The sequence below is a fragment of the Scyliorhinus canicula genome, chromosome 1 (genome assembly GCF_902713615.1).
Source record: "Scyliorhinus canicula chromosome 1, sScyCan1.1, whole genome shotgun sequence".
Classification (NCBI taxonomy): Eukaryota; Metazoa; Chordata; class Chondrichthyes; order Carcharhiniformes; family Scyliorhinidae; genus Scyliorhinus; species Scyliorhinus canicula.
In genome coordinates, this window is record NC_052146.1 from 76,447,981 (window position 1) to 76,467,306 (window position 19,326).

The 19,326-nt window shown below is 44.1% G+C and overlaps 1 protein-coding gene across 3 annotated transcripts in view; it reads left to right on the forward strand.

Moving 5' to 3' along the window:
* eif4enif1 (eukaryotic translation initiation factor 4E nuclear import factor 1) overlaps positions 1–19,326 on the forward strand; it is a 78,838-nt gene that overhangs the window by 12,070 nt on the left and 47,442 nt on the right. For 2 of the 3 annotated variants that reach the window (XM_038793430.1, XM_038793436.1), the window contains exons 5-8: positions 8,198–8,487; positions 9,297–9,498; positions 12,209–12,378; positions 16,674–16,812. In XM_038793430.1, coding sequence (XP_038649358.1) covers positions 8,198–8,487; positions 9,297–9,498; positions 12,209–12,378; positions 16,674–16,812 — 801 coding nt within the window. The remainder of the gene's footprint in view (positions 1–8,197; positions 8,488–9,296; positions 9,499–12,208; positions 12,379–16,673; positions 16,813–19,326) is intronic. The other variant, XM_038793440.1, reaches the window with a different exon arrangement.

Here is a 19,326-nt window from a genome sequence, read left to right on the forward strand (position 1 = left end):
TGTTAAGTTGGCGTCCCTTCACGAACCCCGTCTGGTCCTCACGGATTACCCCTGGCACACAATCCTCTATTCTGGTTGCCAGGACCTTTGCCAACAGTTTGGCATCTACATTCAAGAGGGAGATGGGCCTGTAGGACCCCCACTGTACAGGGTCTTTGTCCCGCTTCAGGATCAAGGAGATCAGGGCCTGTGACATTGTCGGGGGCAGAGCCCCCCCCTCTCGCGCCTCATTGAAGGCTCGCACCAGCACTGGACCCACCAAGTCCACATACTTCTTATAAAATTCCACCGGGAACCCATCCGGCCCCGGCGCCTTCCCCGCCTGCATCTGGCCTATCCCTTTAACTAGTTCCTGCAGCTCTATCGGCGCCCCCAGCCCCTCCACCCGTTCCTCCTGGACCTTTGGGAACCTCAATCTATCGAGGAAGTTCTCCATTCCCCCCCTCCTCCTGGGCGGCTCAGACCGGTACAATTCCCTGTAGAAATCCCTGAAGACCCCGTTCACCTCTTGCCCCTTCTGCACTACGTTCCCTCCCTTCTCTCTCACTCCCCCAATCTCTCTGGCTGCATCTCGCTTGCGCAGCTGGTGTGCTAGCATCCTGCTCGCCTTTTCCCCGTACTCATAGACCGCGCCCTGTGCCCTTCTCCATTGCGTCTCCGCCTTCCTAGTGGTCAGTAGGTCAAACTGGGCCTGTAAACTGCGCCGCTCCCTCAACAGCCCCTCCTCTGGTGTCTCCGCATATCTCCTGTCCACTTCTATAAGTTCCCCCACCAGTCTCTCCCTCTCCTGCCTCTCCTTCCTTTCTCTGTGTGCCCTTATGGAGATCAGCTCTCCTCTGATCACTGCTTTCAGGGCCTCCCAGACTACCCCCACCTTCACCTCGCCCGTGTCGTTCGTGCCCAGATATCTCTCAATGCCCTTCCGGACCCTTCCGCACACCTCATCGTCCGCCAGCAGCCCCACATCCAGGCGCCACAACGGGCGCTGGTCCCGTGCTTCCCCCAGTTCTACCTCTACCCAGTGTGGTGCATGGTCCGAAATCACAATGGCCGAGTACTCCGTGTCCTGCACTCTCGAAATCAGCCCCCTGCTCAGTACAAAAAAGTCTATTCTGGAGTACACCCTGTGGACGTGGGAGAAAAAAGAATACTCCCTCGCCCTTGGCCTGCCAAATCTCCAAGGGTCTACCCCCCCCATCTGCTCCATGAACCCCCTTAGCACCTCTGCCGCTGCCGGCCTCCTATTCATCCTGGAACTCGATCTGTCCAGCCCAGGGTCGAGCACTGTGTTGAAGTCCCCCCCCATGATCAGGCCTCCTGCCTCCAGACCCGGAATGAGGCCCAACAGGCGCCTCATAAAACCCGCGTCATCCCAATTCGGGGCATATACATTTACCAGCACCACATTCTCTCCCTGCAGCCTACCCTTCACCATCACGTACCTACCCTCCTTATCTGCTACCACCTGCGCCGCCACGAACGACGCCCTCTTTCCCACCAAAATCGCCACCCCCCGGTTCTTTGCGTCCAAGTCTGAGTGGAACACCTGTCCCACCCACCCCCTTCTCAGGCGCACCTGGTCTACTACTCTCAAGTGAGTCTCCTGCAACATTGCCACATCCGCCTGCCCTAAAATATAACTTGAGGGTATCTGCTGTCCTGATCCTTCTAAAATGGCCTAGCAAACCACTCAGTTCACCTAATTGGGGATGAGCAATAAATGCTGATCTTGCCAGTGACTTTCTCATTCCAGCGAACATTTTAGGTAGTGTTTGAAGGGCTCCAGTTCAATTGTATATCATGCCTTCTGATGCATTTAAAAGGTCCCTCTCAGTCGCTCATTCCCATGTCAGTTTCATCTTGTCCTGCACTGCAGACCTTGTTCTTGAGAAGGCAGATACTGAAATTCTTAAGTGGTCATGGATTTACTTGCTACTTCAAACCAAATGTTGCACTTGTATTTAAATTGGGTTTAGTTTATTTACTTTGTATGGTAATCCTGTTGTGTTCATTGCTTTTATTTTTGAGTTTTGGGGCAATTAATCTAAAAAGCTGTCTATCTGAAAGAAGCCTCACACAGATTTGAAGATAATGGCTTGTCATTCATACTGCTACATGAGCCATATGTTCCAGTTGGATCCTACACAGCCAGGTTGTTTGCTGTGGTTTTGAGAAACAGCTCAATGTAGTTAGTCAGCATGAATCTCTTAGATAATTGTTGCACATCTTGTCAGACCAGTCAATGAACATATAACCAGATAGTTGATCCAGAATTGAATGTCTGATATGGTATAAAATGCAACAGGGCAGTGCAAACTTGGAAGTTCAGTTAACAGCAAGATGTGCCATTTGTCCTCTGCACAATTTGCATGTTTCTCTTCTGTTTTCTGCTTGTCCAAGCCAGACTGCAGCTAAGGCATTTACAATGTGAACGGCTAACTATGTGGCAATGTTCAGATCAATCCTCTGTCTGCTACAGCACTACAAACGCAGCCACCTTCAAATTGGTCACTGCTTCTTAAATTCACCAGAATGACTTCAAATATGCATTGGATTTCTGCTATTGTAAATATGGTATAACCAGTGTGCAAGTTCTAAAAGGATTGGCAGAATGTTAAATTACCCAATATTCAAAGATCCAGATGGTCAGAAGTTTTTAGGTTTTCAGAAACATTCTAATTGAGCTTTAAATCCTAGAGTCACTGATGTAACTTGATAACAGCAGCTTTGAACCAGAAGGAAAGTTGAAGGTGTTTGCCCATAGCACAAAATTGCCTCAGTTTGCCGAGCAGGCAGGGATCTTTAATGGATAAGGGTACACTGGAGATGTCAGAAATTGTATAATTAAAAAAATATATATATTTTTATTCTCCTGCTTTTTCACATTTTCTCCCAAATTTACACCCACCAACAATAAACAATAATCAGTAATGAATGTCAGTTCCCATATAAATAACAACGATCCCATCCTCTCACCAAACCCCAAACGTTAGCCCGCATGTTCTCATAAACAAATGATAAAAAGGAATCCGGAATCACCCACAGTCAACATTAGCACACACAGCCTCCTCCTTCCTCTCTTTCTCCTCTTTCTCCCCCCCCCCCCCCCTCAACTAATGTTCGATGTTATCCAGTTCTTGAAAGTGCATAATTAATATTGCCCATGAATTGTAGAACCCTTCCATCCTTCCCCTCAGTTCAAACTTGACCACCTCAAGAGTCAAGAATTCCAACAGGTTCCTCCCCCTCCCCCCCGCCATGCCAGGGTGCAGAGATTGCTCTCCATCCCATCAGGATCCTCCTCCGCCCCAACCTTGTGCACAAGGTGGAGGCATTCACTCTCTGGAGCACCTCACACCAGAACCCCTCCTCCATATCCTCTCCCAACTCTTCCTCCCACTTTACTTTGATCCCTTTCAGTGGTGCCTTCTCCCCTTCTACAATAGCTGTGTAAACTGCCGACACTACCCCCTGCTCCAGTCCCCCTGTCGTCAGCACCTCCTCCAGCAATTTGGAGGCTGGCTCCACCGGGAAGCTCTGTATCTCCTTTCTGGCAAAATCAAATCTGCATGTATCTAAACTTTTACCCCTGCTCCAGCCCATACTTTGCTTCCAGCTCCTTCAATCTTGCAACCTGACCCCCAAGAAACAAATCTTTTAGTGTCTTAATCCCCTTCTCCTCCCATTTCTGAAAATTTCCACCCCACATCCCTGGTTCAAATCTGTGGTTCCCCAAATCGGCATTTGCCTTGACCCTGCCCCCAACCCGAAGTGTTGGCGAAACTGCCTCCAAATTCTCAATGAAGCTATTATTACTGGACTTGCTGAGTATTTCCACGGGGCCATCGGGAGCGGTGCTGTCGCTAGTGCTTTCAATATCGACCCCCTGCACAAACACTCCTCCATTCTGATCCACTGGGAATCAACCCCTCTAACCCAACTCACACCTTCTCCACATTCGCCACCCAGTAATAATACATGAGGGTCGGAAGACCCAAACCCCCTGCCTGCCTTCCCCTCTGTGGCAGCACCTTTCACTCTGGCCACCTTCCCTCCCCATATGAACGAGGTAATCATTCCTTCAATCCCTCTGAAAATGCCTTTGGTAGGAAAATCGGCAGGCATTGGAAAATAAACAAAAATCGTGGCAACATGTTCATTTTGACTGCCTGTACCCAACCCCTGACCTGCCAGTGACAAGAGGGAGACCATCACACCTTGCCAGATCAGCTTTCAGACTCCCCACCAAACTAAAAATGTTGTACCTGCGGAGCACCCCCTACTCCCAGGCAACCTGCACCCCCAGGTATCTAAAGTGAGCCCCTGCCTTATGGGATGGCAGCCCCCTGCCCCCACCCCCAGCCGAGACACCATAAAATACTCAGTCTTGTCTAGATTTAGTTTGTACCCAGAGAAAGGTCCAAACACCCGAAGCAGCTCCAATATTCCCCCTATTGACGCACTCTGTTCCGACACGTGTAACAGCAAGTCATCGGCATACAAGGACACCCTATGCTGTTTTCCCCCCCCGCACTATTCCTTTCATACCCCTGAACTTCTTAATGCAATGGCCAATGGCAGAAATTGTATGATTTTTAAATGTTTCCCCACTGACCAGATCAGGTGGCTGACAGAAACAACAGCCTGAGCCCAGACCTCTCGAGCAACTAGTTCAGATCCGAGTAACCCGATCCTTGCCAAGTGTCAACTCTGCCAAGTCAGAAGGGTAATGGCATTGACTGTCACTTAAGATTTGAAAACGCAAACTAAATGGGTAATAGTGTAGGGTGGCTGCATATTTAGGAGTGTTTTTCAGGCACCATGGTGGCGCAGTGGGTTCGCCCTGCTGCCTCACGTCGCCGAGATCCCAGGTTCGATCCTGGCTCTGGGTCACTGTCCATGTAGAGTTTGCACATTCTCCGTGTTTGCGTGGGCCAGCAGCACGGTTCAATCCCCGTACCAGCCTCCCCAAACAGGTGCCAGAATGTGGCGACTAGGGGCTTTTCACAGTAACTTCATTTGAAGCCTACTTGTGACCATAAACGATTTTCATTTCATTGATTTCCCAACCAGACCAGGCAGCCATATGTGCAAATACAGCATCCTTCTACCTGCACAACAACAAATCTCACGCATGCCTTCCATTGTTGATGAATCTGTAAGCTAGACAGATTCAACTAGAACGAAATCAGCTTAAATTACAATGAGCTCTTTTACTTGTTCATTAACAGGTGGTGGTCATGGTTGACATGGTCAACATTTACTTGTCCATAGAGTGAAGGCATTCCCAAGGGCTGCGACCGAGAAATTCGAGTGGCGGCAATTCCCCCCCCCCCCCCCCCCCCCCCCCAAAATTTCTAACTCTTTCCTGGGCAGGGAACCGTGCCGGGGGAGATCCCTTGCGTGGGACCCGAAGGAGCCGGCAAGGCTGGATCCTGGGTTTGGAGTCCCCTTAATCTCAGAATAATCCTACAGGCTAAACACCCCCCTCCTGCCATCGCTACAAATGCTGGTTAGCCCCCCTCCCCACTCCCAAAGCTCCCCCACAGCCCCTGCTTCAAGCCCCGTGCCTTGGCTGTGCTAACCCAGCACTGTCCCTTGGCACAGTGAGGTTGGCATTGCCAGGGGAGCAACACTCTCCCAGCACCTGGTCCTTCCAGGAAGTACATCAGAACAAAGAAAAGGCCTCCATGAAAAAACTGTGGTTAGAAACAGCACCTGCTGACAGAGGAAGCATTTCAGAGTTAATGGACTGTGGAGAACTATAAAAACAAAGCTCAACTCTCCTTTGAAATCGCCTGGACTTGTCAATCAGGAGGCATATAAAAAGTATGGAATATGAAACTGAAAGTAAACAATACAGTTCAAAGCCTATAGGGTTTTCAGCAAGCCCAGAGGCTTGAAAATGTTAAAGGGGAATTAATTGAAAAAGCACTTCCAGCTATTTCCAACACAGGGGTGGCACAGCGGTGCAGTGGTTAGCACTGCTGCCTCACAGTGCCAATCCAGGTTCGATCCCAGCCCTGGGTCACTGTCTGTGTAGAGTTTGCACGTCCGCCCAGTGTCTGCGTGGGTCTCGCCCCACAACCCAAAGATGTGCAGGCTAGGTGGATTGGCCACACTAAATTGCCCCTTAATTGGAAAAAGTGAACTCTAAATTTAAAAGAAGTGTTGTCTTTCAGCAGAGGCATTAAAGGTGATTCTGATGAATCTAGAACATATTTGGCAGCATTTTTGTCCTCAAACCAGCATTGACCAGTTAACTTTGAATATGCAGTCAACAGAATTGCTGTTTGTCTCAATCGTTTGCGATGTCTACATTGGGTATTGCATTTATCTACATAAGAAATTGCTTTACAAAATGAAACTCACTGCCTGCAAGTGCTTGGGCATGTCTTGAGCATGTGATAAGTCATTTATAAGCAGTGTCCATTTGAAATCTGTGCTGGCTCTCAAAACAAATGTTACTCTGCTCCTCCCTTTTCTGCATGCTTCCTAATAGTTTCTGACTCAGCCACCCCATGGCAGCATCCAAACACAATGCTGTATGTTACACAGGAGCTGCCTCTGATCTGGAATGCACTGCTTGTTAGTGATGGGGCAGGTTCAGTTGTGACTTACAATGGGAATTGATGAAGAATTGGGGAGAATTTGCAGGACTTGTGGGGAAGATGAGAAGAGTGGAACTAGCTCTTGGAAAAGAGCTAGCATTGACTTGAATGGATGCCTCCTGTGCTGAAACCATTTCATGTATTTGCTCCAATAATCCTTTTTGTGCAAAGTATTTTCTAACCCCTCTCCTCACTTGGGTTAACTTTAAATTAATGCCTTATTGATTCCCTAACTGAATAGGGAATTGCCATATTCACAAACAAAATTGAATGTCTGAAAATGTTCAGTTGTCTCTACTTCAACTGTTGCAATATTAACTTTTCTGTTATCTTGGGTCTACCTTGCAATTACAATCCCTTAAGTGATCCTACTTGTTGCTCTATAAAGTCATTTTTTAACAATGGAATGCTCTAAACTGCACTGGTACTTTATGCCTTTGATCCTAAAGCCAAAACTTTGCGTATTGAATGTCTTTAACTACCTGAACTAGCAATTTTAGGCGATCTGATGAGTTGGAACTTGGTTGTCTCCACATCTTGGGTGGTCTCCACGTCCTCTTCTTTCTCTTGCTTTTGCTCCACTATTGATTCCTTGCCAATTTTGTTTGCCGTATCACTATCTCCTCAAATTTTCTTTTTTATCCTGGCTTGTTGCAAGTCCCAACGTCCTTAATGCCCAAACCTGAAAATAACTTGGGTGTGATGTTGAAATGCACCCCTTTCAACTGCTAACTAAGCAACATCCAGTTAACAAAATTTGCATAAATGCTGCAATCCCTTTTGTCATATCTGAATTTTCTTGAGCCATAAAAAACCTCAATGTGATGCAACTTGTGTATACTGCATTCCTTAATCCCATTCATTTCCCACTGAATTGAAATAAATTAAGACTTGCCTTTAATCAATCTGTGAAGCTCATTAATTAACCCATGCTTCTTTTAGCTAAGATGTGGAGATGCCGGCGTTGGACTGGGGTGAGCACAGTAAGAAGTCTTACAACACCAGGTTAAAGTCCAACAGGTTTGTTTCAAACACGAGCTTTCGGAGCACGGCTCCTTCTTCAGGTGAAGGAGCCGTGCTCCGAAAGCTCGTGTTTGAAACAAACCTGTTGGACTTTAACCTGGTGTTGTAAGACTTCTTACTGTGCTCTTTTAGCTAAAGAATTGTTAAACTTTGCCGACAAAAGACTGGTTTATCTCTGTCCTTTTGTGAACTAGCAATTTGCCAGTTCAACCATTTCCCTAGTGGGAGAATGCAGCAATTGAATCTTTCCTGAAGTTGACAGTGTTGTAAGTATGCTATAGAAACCCTGAAGCTCCCAGATTTGGTTGCTGGTCTGCTTCATGCTCCCAGTGATCTCAAAATACAAGAGGTCTGCAGTGCTGCCACATATTTTAAATTGACATTTATTGTCTCGTATGGAGCAGCCCATTTTTGATCAAGATATCGAAGGGTTACTCTGGCTGTGGCAGTAGCTACTTGTGTTTTATTAGGAAAGCTAGCAAAAAAAACTTGTGCTTGTGATTGAGCAGGATGTTTTCAAACCCACTTGTGAAGTTTCCTGATAAGTTGTCTGTTGTCTCTAGATCCACGAGAGAGAATCAAGGAAGAAGATATTGACGTAGTGCTCAGTCCACAGCGGCGGAGCTTTGGTGGGGGCTGTCACGTGATTAATGCTCCTAACTCCAGGAGATCTGGAAGCCCACTGGAAAATAAAGAAAATGAAAATATCCGTGGATTGGGAGGCCAACGGAGAATTGGCAGTGGACGGATAATTACATCAAGGACCTTTGATCGAGATGGCCGTGACAAAGACTTGCGTGACAGAGATGTGCGAGAGGGCCGGGATCGAGATTACAAGGAAAAACGCTTTCGGGTTAGATGTGTTACTAGATTTCACTTGGCTTTTGTATGCCACCTTCTACATTATGACTGGAAAGATTAGCCAGTGGCTTAAAGTAATTGTGGCATAGAACCACAGGTCCAAGTTCACTTGCCAACTGAAATTCATTTCTCTGGGTAGTATTGGAGGAAAAATAGGTCATGGCCGCTGGATGAGGTGAGATGGCTGTAAAAGACGTGGGGTAGGAATGAATGTTGACACATGGACTGGAAGCTCATGTGGAAATTGATTATTTGTGTATTTAAGAGAACAATGGGAAAGGCTTTTTTAAGGGTTATTTTTGGGATCCATGATCTAACAGTTTTCAGCATCCAAGTAAGTTTGGACTATGTGGGCAACATTGAACTGGAAGCTCAGCATGTTTGCTGAGGGTTTTCTTTTTAGCATCTCGCGAATTCACAAGTTTACTTTTTAAGGTGATTAGCTTTTTAAACATTATATTGCCACTTTCAGTCCCTCCTAGACTCGATCCCTTCCAGTTATTGAAGGGTAAGTAATGTGAATTGAGTACTTGCAGCCATTCCAATGCACCCACTTGAATGAAGTGCCTATTGTTGCATTAAATTTACATTTGTTTGTTGTGCAGGGTGGTAACCCATTGAATATTGGTCCCCAAAGACTCAAACTTGTAAACTGAAATGCTCACATGTAGAAATTGTAAACATGACCGAGATTGCAGCCTGTTTAAATATTCATAACTTAATGGGTTTGCATCACTGCCCTTGCTCCTCCCAAAGAAAATTAACTCCTGCCAACAATCTTTTTTCCCTCTTGCTTTGCAGAGGGAGTATGGTGATGGTAAACGTGTTTTCGGTGAGCGGAGACGATGTGATTCATACACTGAAGAGGAGCCAGAATGGTTCTCTGCTGGCCCCACCAGTCAGTCAGAAACAATTGAGCTGACGGGCTTCGATGATAAAGTACTAATGGAGGATCCAAGACGGCCGAAGCGGTGGAGGAAGCGATCAGAAACTCTTAAAGAAGGCAAGTTTGGTTGTTCACTGAAGTTGTAAGGATTGACATCTTAAGTTGGAATGGAGTATAAATTATTCTCGTTGAACATGGTGATTCTTAATTGTTCTTGATCCTAATGTGGATGTACAAGTTAGACACCCATCATGCCCCTGCACAAATCCTTTTGCAAGGGTAAACATTTGCAAATTGGCTGGTGAGCCATTGAGAATTTGGTCAAGGTCTCTTCTCTTTTCCTTCATCAGAGTCTTTGGATTTCAACCTTTTGGGGTAGGAGCCAGCAGATCACCAAGTTGGATGTTTGTGAATTGGAATGCAGCTCTGGATGGTTTCAGTGGTTTTAATTATAAACTTTGGTAAACTTTCATGAGTTGCAATGGTTGCATGATGCTTGGCAACCATGCCCATTTTAAATGTTCCATAGACTTTCCAAGAGCAGAGTTCATATTTGTATGGATAAGATATGCTTTTACTGGGCACAACAGGTCAAATAAATGTTTTATAGTTGGCGGCAGGGTTTAGCCGGATGAGGCAAACTCATAATGTCCGGGGTGACCAACCCGTGCCAGTTTCCCAGGGCTGTCCCATAATTTTGCTTTTTCCTCCCATACCCTAGGGTCTTCCTCGGATGCATCTCAGTAAGCTGGGCACAGGTGCATGCTTTGTCTGTGGTAGGCTGGTGTTTTGTGTTAGAGGGTGTTCAGGGGGTGGCATTTGAAACGGCATTATCAGACTCTGGGCTGTGGCAGTTGTCTCCTAATGAGTCTAGGACTGATTTTGCCAACTTTTACCACGGCCTTGTCAGCCCTGAGTGAGTGCCTCCATCCCACCCTGTTCTCATAGCTTAATTCCCTGGAATCAAGAACTCCACATTGGGCAGAAACATTGGCCCAATTACATGTTCTAGTCTTTAGGATGGAATTTGTGCCCATGACCTAACTGATGCAAGAGTGTTGGAATAGAGTGGAGCTGACCTGTGATCATGCCCACCCACTATGATGTGGTTTAAAGCCATGTTCCTTTTGTTAGGTTAGGTAGAATGAGGGGAAAAGTAGTACCTTGCAGGGGTGCAGGAGAATACCTGAAACTGCACATAAGCAAATCTTTCAAGGCAACAGTACATGTGAAAAGACTGAAATCCATATGGAATCTTTCATCATTGAAAAATACAAGTATGAAAGCAACCAACATTTTGATCGTGCATCAGACTCTTGCTAGAGTATCTAGTACAAATTTGGAAATGGCACAGAACGATGTAAACACTTTGGAGGGTGTAATGGATATTTACAAAATCAGGAGGGGGACTTTGGTTATGTAGTGACACCAAAAGTGCTTTGTTAGGGTCAATAAGGAAACATTTTTCAGAAGCAAAATTGTCTACTGACTAATTTGAGATCTGGCATTTGTTATGGGCCAGCGTTTAGAAAACTCCAAAATATATCATGGAGTTCACCTGACCAACAACGGTTTATTGATTTTTGGTTACGATGAGCACAAGGGCCTGCCTTTCAGGTGTTATTCAACAGAGGTTTTGGGTGCTTTTAATCAAAAAATAAGCTTTATTCTACGAATTTAGCTAACATTTTTATAAACACAGTAAGCATTTTTATCAACTACAAACACATACCCCACACAGCTACAGTAATCTATTCATAACCCTTAATGAATCCCCTTAACTGTTCCAATTTAATAACAAGATCCCATAAACTAGAAGCCCCTTTTCAAAGGTGTGGCCCAGCACACGGCATTCAAGACCTGGTATTGATACTCTTGTTTCCTTTCCAAAACAGTAGGTTTGAATTTCTTCCAGAAAGCAATTATCTCTTTTCAAATTATCTAACAGTCTGGAAATAGCTTTTAAAATGAAGATAGAGATACAGGCCAAGATACTCCTGTCTGAGTACAGCAGCCAAATGTGAAAACAAAAGTAAAAAAGAGCCACAAACTAGCTCCAAACCAAAGCGAAATTAAAACCACAGCCAAAGCCCAGCTCCACCCACACAATGACATCACTGAAGCTATGTGATAAGACAAAAGCATTTCTTAATGACACCAGGGAGAGGATTTTATTTTACCCAGCAATTTGTGATCTGGGATGGTGGGAGTGCACAGAGCTATTGAAAGCAGATATTTGCCTGGTTATGGGGTAACAGTGGGGGAGTACGAATCATTGGCAGCTGTTTTAAAAAAAACTGGAACAAACAGTTGGCTACATGGCTTCTGTCTGCTGTATCTGACTGGGTAGATGGAATCAAACTAGCAGTTGAATGGTCAAGAATGAGGGGCCACATTTTAAGATATTTAAAATGGCGCATGAGAAATTGCTTTGGAGTTCTGAGGTAGAGTTGACTTTAAAGGTTAGTTGAGGCAGAAGCTACCAATATAGATTTGGAAAGGAGGATGCAGTGGTCTTGGTTGAAGATTGTTGAACTAGAAAAACTGTAGGAGGAATGAGCATTGAAAGTTCAATAGGTAATTTTAAAAATGGGCTCCAGTATGGCTTTTTAATGATTTTTTTTCACTCTACCAAAATCAGCATTAGCAAGTGACACAGCTGGATATGATTTTGTTTAGTCCAAAGTGTTTTTTTTTGTGTGCTCTGCTTCCATTGGTGAAATGTAGCCTCCCGGGTTTTGTCATGTATTGTGTGATTTTGCTCAAGTCCTTGAATTGGATTGCCTAACAAATAATTGTGATAAAATAAAGTTCATGGTCTTTCTAGGTATAGAATGCAATGGCGGTAGTGGTCAAGAAGCAGATACATCCAGTGTTCCTGCAACAGAAGCTGACCAAGAAGTTCCTCAGGAAGCTGTTTTACCTGAATCAACACCAGGGGATTTTGACTTCAATGAGTTCTTTAACATGGAAAAGAGTGTCCCTGGACTGGCATCGGTAAGCAGACACTTCTGGTGTTCGGGCAGGGGAGTGCAATGATATTTTAATCCACAAGTAGCCAACCACTGTTGCATAATGGATTCAAGGTGGAAAACCTCTGACCCATACTTGGCTTATACTGGGAATGCTTAACAAGATGGCAAATGCATATTTGTGTTTGAAAACCTTTTTTGCCTTCCAATTCACTTGATCAGACCTTATCACCAGCATATGATGATGGTAGATTCCAAAATGTACACCACAGCACCATTATAATACTTTCTGGATGCTAATGTTCAAGGCATGCTTCATTTCATCCCTGCCTTCTTTCCCATTGTCATCTGATTGCTGTTTTTCCTGCCTAGCCCCATAAATGTTCCAGCCTTGATTTGGAGGATTTATTTATCATTGCAATGGAATTTAGTTATTTGTATGTTTTGTGTGGGTGGTCATGAATTCACAGAAATCACTATCTATGTTGCTTTTTTGTTTGAGGTGACTTAAAATGTTAATTGGACTTGTCTCTATGGGGCACCTAAAACTATTTAAAAGACATTACTGTTGGATATAGGTACAGGTGAATATGTTGGACCATGAAAATACACTTGTACACTGGTGCATTTAAGGTGATGGATATTCACAGCATGCAATGTTTTAAACCTATGCTGCTATTTGTAATAAAAGTACTGGAGCTATCTGTTGTAAAGTGCAAGTGCCTTAAGATTCTAACTTCTAGCTAGCTTGATAATTCGGTACTCTTCCCTTTCTGTGAACTGTCTGATATTAGGAGTATGTGCAGTAACATTGGTAATTGTTACAAGTATCAGCTTGATTGAAACATTTAGTGTGATTTTGACAAGGAGGGGGAGGGGTGGTGTGTTTGGGCCACAGACCATGTGGCTGCTTTTAGTACTGCCCTGGCTGAAGAGGTGTTATTGGATGGAGAGTTGAAGGTTGGAAGTGAGCTCTGGACATGGATTCAGTGTTACATAGGCCTTCCTTTTGCCAATCATTTAGCACATTTTATTGCCTTGAATTAACTCGTAACTGCTCCCTGTAACACCCCAATTGTTTAAAACTGCTTATTGTTGGCATGTGTACAATTTGCTTGTTTGTCTTGCAGCAATGCCCTCCATTATTTTCAGCTGAGCATGGGAAGTGGATTCCAGAGGGCAAGACTGTGCCCAGTGATGGGATGAAGAGAGTGGGGTGGAAGGGCATTGGAATGAATTGTCCAGTAGGACTTTGAGGGTCTGTTTAGTGATGCCACTGACTTGCGTTTCAAGGGCCAATGTTTGCTCAGTGTGAAGGACGCCCAGTAATTTGAATTGGCTGATGTGACTGACTAAAATGGCAGTCGTCTCCATATTTGTATGGTTTGCAACTTCTAGAGCACCATGTGTTTGGTCCAAATTCAGTGTCTCAAAAGCTCAGCTGTAGCACTGACTATGTGGGGAGTGATTGAGGATTGAAAGAAGAAAACAGATGATATTTCTCCTGAAACAGATGGTCATCCAGGATGTTAGCGAGGCAGGGAAAACAGCAAGTGGAACAAATATGGGCAGCCTAGTGGGCCAGCTCTCCTGGCTCAGTGCCAGGCATCTTAGTTCGATTCTGACCGTGGGTGACTGTCTGTGTGGAGTTTGCATAGTCTTCCTGTGTCTGCATGGACTTCCTCCCACTGTCCAAAGATGTGCAGGTTAGGTGGATTAGATATGCTAAATTGTCCCTGGGTGGGGTTACAGGGCCAGGGTGGGGGAGTGGGCCTGGGTAGGGTGCACTTATGGAGGGTTGGTGCAGACTCGATAGGCTGAATGGCTTGCTTCTGCACTGTAGGGATTCTATTCTATGAAGCTCTGGGCGGAAGAACATTTGCTGAGATGTTGGGGTCATAGAAATGGAGCTTTATGAAAATCAATGCAATGATCAGTTGATCTTACAGATGTTGAGGAATAGGAGGGACAGTGATACTGATCAGGGTAGTTTCATACCCTTGGGGTCATAGAATAGATTTACGGTGCGGAAGGAGGCCATTCAGCCCATTGAATCTGGACTGGCCCTTGGAATGAGAAACCTGCTCAAACCCACACCCTATTATCCCTGTAACCCAACCCAACCTTTTTGGATACTTAAGAGCAATTTAGCATGGCCAATCCACCTTACCTGCACATCATTTTGGACTGTGGGAGGAAACCGGAGCACCCGGAAGAAACCCACGCAGACACGTGCAGACTCAGAATACAGTGAACCAAGCTGGGAATTGAACCTGGAACCCTGGCGCTGTGAAGCAACTGTGCTAACCACTGTCACCGTCCTGCCCTCTGGGTGCATTGACAAGTTTAAGAGTACATCAAGGATCTTGAGTGGAACACCTGTTCCATTGGTTGAAGGGTGATGGTTGAAGAAAATAGAACATTTGTGAATCGGGTGGAGATGAAACCCAGGAAGTGTCAACAGCTGAGCTTGAGATGTAAAAGTATAACTTCGGTAGTTAGGAACTCGAGTGTGTGCATGAGCTGCTGGCTGGGCTTATGGAAGGGAGAAGTTTGATGTTGCTAGATGCAGGATGTTGACATATCAAACATTGTCAAAAGACCCTACGATCTATTACATTTATTTTGCACCCTTTTTTTGATTTGGAGGGATGGGTAGAGCAATAAGCAAAGGCAACAAAGCTGCTTTTTAAAAATGCATAAATTAATTTTGTTTGCTATGGATTATCATGGACCATGCTGGCAATGAAGAAGGTTTGCATTTCTTTAAAGGTGAATTCAATTGTCCAGCCTTGAAGATTTTTGGAATTCACATTTGCGGTTTGCTGTGGTGAGCTTTGACTGAAGCTGTGCACTGCACAAGTGCATTTCTGTTGTGTATAGATGTACCTGAAGGAATCTAACATCTAACATTTGCAACTGTTTTTTTTAAGTTGGAAGGAGAAAAAATATTCAATTTTTAGGTAATGCTGGATTTTAAAAAGTGAGTCATCAACTGTCTAAAGGTCTCTGGCATCAATGAAACTTCCAAGGTATTGACCGTAAAGAAACCTGCCATTTTGGCCCAAGTCTTATTGCACGGCAAAATTCAAAAAGCCAGAAGAGATGCTTCAAATCGACCTGTAAATTTTCAAATTAATTGTTCAGACAACATGCCTTTCAAGGGAATGTGACTCTTGTAAATATTTCTAATGTGCAACTTATTCTCTGGGACATTGAAGCTGTGTAAGTTTTCACTTCCTTTGAAATGATGGTGCCATTAGTATTGCAAGCAATTGGAAGGCAAATGGTATGTTGGCCTATTCTAAAGGTGATTGGAGTGCAGGGATAAGGAAGTCTGGACCAATAGTTGCAGGACTGAAACTGGTAATACTATGTGCTGTTTCGGTATCCATATTTAAGGAAGAATATACCTACATTGGAGATGGTACAATGAAGGTTCATGAGATTGGTCCCAAGAGGGTATGATGGACTAAGTAAATTGTGCCTATATACTCTAGTTTAAAAGAATGAGTCAGTCCCATTGGGACACTCTTCTGAAGGTGCTTGACAAGGTAGACACCGTTCTTTTCCTTGGCTGGAGAAGCTAGAACAAGAGGGGCACAGTCTTGAAATAAGGAGTTGATCATGTAGGAATAAAATGAGAAATGTTTTCACTTGGGAATGTGATCTTTGGAATTCTCTATTCCAGAAGGTTGCAAATGCTTCATCATTGAATAACACTGAGATGAAGTTTTGGTCTTTCATGAATTGTATGGATAGGAAAGTAGAATAGAACTGTGGAGCCGAGGCAGATCAGCTATGATTATAAAGAATAGCAATACAGACTTAGTTGTATGGTCTACCCTTCGCCCTCTATTGATGTATTATTACGTCTCCAGTATTATTTGATACAGGGCTAATGAGATCACTGACTTAAAATATTAACTTTGAATATTTAGAGCCTCTCAACTAGTTTGGTGTGGTCGCACACTTCTTACCAAATTAGTGATATTTAAGGATGCCAATAAAAGCTCAATTGATTGTCTATTATTATGCCCATCACTAACTATGAATGGATGTGTAACTTAAATTAAATGGTGTTATGATTTTTTTGGGAGGGGGTGATGTCTGTTGCACTAATTGAGCAGCCAGCCAACGATGTGGAGATGCTGTCAGCTGCCCCATCTGTCGTGTTGGGAAATGGAGTTCAAACTCATCATCCAAATTTAGCACCAAATCACTGTATGATGACGTAAGTTCAAAGCTCTTCTGTGTAGTTTGCTCATTGAATTTGACTTGATTATGACATATAATATTTGTTTTTGTTTTATTGATTAGATGATTGAAGAGGTGCTGGGCGAAGGATCTGTGTCATCCAGCCGGTTCAGCCAGTGGTTCTCGAGTAACTTGAGTAGACCAGGTAGTCGATCCAGTAGCTTGCGATCTACTCCACATGAAGAACTTGAAAGACTTGCTGGTAAGATCTTTTTGAATGCAAAGAAATGCGTGACTTAAACTTTACAGACTTTCAAGCTAGTCTGATGTTTTTGTCTTGAATGAACTGTGAAATGAAAATCTGGCATTAGGGCCATATCAAATTTGGTAGATTTTGAAGAAAACAAGTATTTTCCAGTCTGCAGTTGTAAACAAAATGAGCAGTTAAATAGGCATTATATGTTAAACCAAACTTGAGCATTGATCTTGGGGAACAAACATGCGAGTCCTGCTATCGTGATGGCTTAACTTGAGCACTGCATTAGATCTCTTGTGAAACGGTGTCAAACTGAGGAACTTGAAATAAACTAGTATTGGTCTAAAAGGTTGACAGATTTTTGGACTTGTAGACCTACGTCCTAGGTTTTGAGGTAGCTACAGAGATAGTGATAGCTGATATTTCCTAGATGCTTCATCAGTTCCCATGAATTGGAATCTAGAAATATTCAAGAAAGGGGGAGGAGTGGTCAGTCTGACGGCTAGAATCCACTATTCCTGAGAATGGGGCACTAAGACTCTTGTAATTGGACAGAGGCAGCATGGATTTGTGAAGGAACAAAGAACAAGAAAAGTACAGCACAGGAACAGCCCCTTCAGCCCTCTAAGCCTGCGCCAACCATGCTGCCCCTCTGAACTAAAATCGTCTACACTTCCGGGGTCCGTATCCCTCTATTCCCATCCTATTCATGTATTTGCCAAGATGCCCCTTAAACGTCACTATTGTCCCATCTTCCACCACCACCTCTGGCAGCGAGTTCCAGACACCCGCTACCCTCAGTAATAAAAAAAAACTTGCATCTCTTCTAAACCTTGCCCGTTGTACCTTAAAACTTAAAACCTAGTAATTGACCCCTCTACCCTGGGAAAAAGTCTGACTATCCACTCTGTCTATGCCGCTCATAATTTTGTAGACCTCTATCAGGTCGCCCCTCAACCTCCTTTCTTCCAGTGAGAACAAACCAAATTTATTCAACCTCTCCTCATAGCTAATGCCCTCCATACTAGGCAACATCCTGGTAAATCTCTTATGCACCCTCTCTAAAGCTTCCACATCCTTCTGGTAGTGTGGCGACCAGAATAGAACACTATACTCCAAATGTGGCCTAACTAAGATTCTTTACAGCTGCAACATGACTTGCCAATTTTTATACTCCATGCGCTGGCCAATGAAGGCAAGAATACCGTATGCCTTCTTGACTACCTTCTCCCTGCGTTGCCCCTTTCAGTGACCTGTGGACCTGTACACCTAGATCTGTCTGACTGTCAATATTCTTGAGGGTTCTACCATTCACTGTACATTCCCTACCTGCATTAGACCTTCCAAAATGCATTACCTCACATTTGTTCGGATTAAACTCCATCTGCCATCTCGCCACCCAAGTCTCCAAACAATCTAAAAATCCTGCTGTATCCTCTGACGGTCCTCATTGCTATCCGCAATTCCACCAACCTTTGTGTCGTCTGCAAACTTAATCAGACCAGTTATGTTTTCCTCCAAATCAAAAATATTTGACATCTTTGTAGCTGGCAGATGGTAGGCAAGGGAACCAAGTACATTTAGATTTTCAAAAGTATTGCTGCACCACAAGTTACGACACAAAATTGGGTCTTACGGATTCTGTGTAATGCATGGATTGATCCATGCACAGAAAATAGTAAGAATACATGGGTCATTTGAGGTTGGCAGACAGCAACTAGCTGGATATTGCAAAGATTCTCATTTGGATCATGGCTATTTCCAGTGGATGAGGACCTAGTCAAATGCATAAAAGATTTGTTGACAATCGAAAGTAAGTGGACATTAAAACTGAGGATGATGTGCAGAGGGATAGACAGATTGCCATGTTCTTGCTCACTCGGATGTGAGCAAGTGTGTGAAAACTTTTTGTTAGGAGGGGAATAAAGCAAAGTACTTGTTGAATAGCGAGACAATGGGAAATGTTGGTATATAACGGAACCTGGGTGCTCTTTTACATGAATCAATCAAGTTAATATGTAAACAAATTAGCAAGGCCAATAATATATTGACCAATAATATATTGGCCTTTAGTCCAAGTGTGGCCTCCCCAACTTTGACTTATTTTGTCATATGAATAGTGTGCAGATTTCATCTCCTTGCATAAGAAAGATGTACATCTAGAAGGAGTGCAACAAAGCTTCACTAGATTGGTTCCTATGATGAGAAAGTTACCCACTTGAGCGATTTATTAGATTAGGCCTGATGATCTAAATGAAACTGTAAAAGATCCTTAAGGGGCTTGACTGAATAAATGCCAGGAGGATGTTTCCCATGGACTGGGGACTTTGTTTCCAAATAAGAGATCAGCTAGTTAAGATTGAGAACAAGATTGAGCTGTGGGTGCTTGAAGGTGCAGACCCTCTGGAAAGAGCATCCCACCTAGGGGCAATTTAGCATAGCCAATTCACTTTATCTATACATCTTTTGACCGTGGGAGAAAACTGGAGCACCCAGAGAACCCACACAGGTATGGGAAGC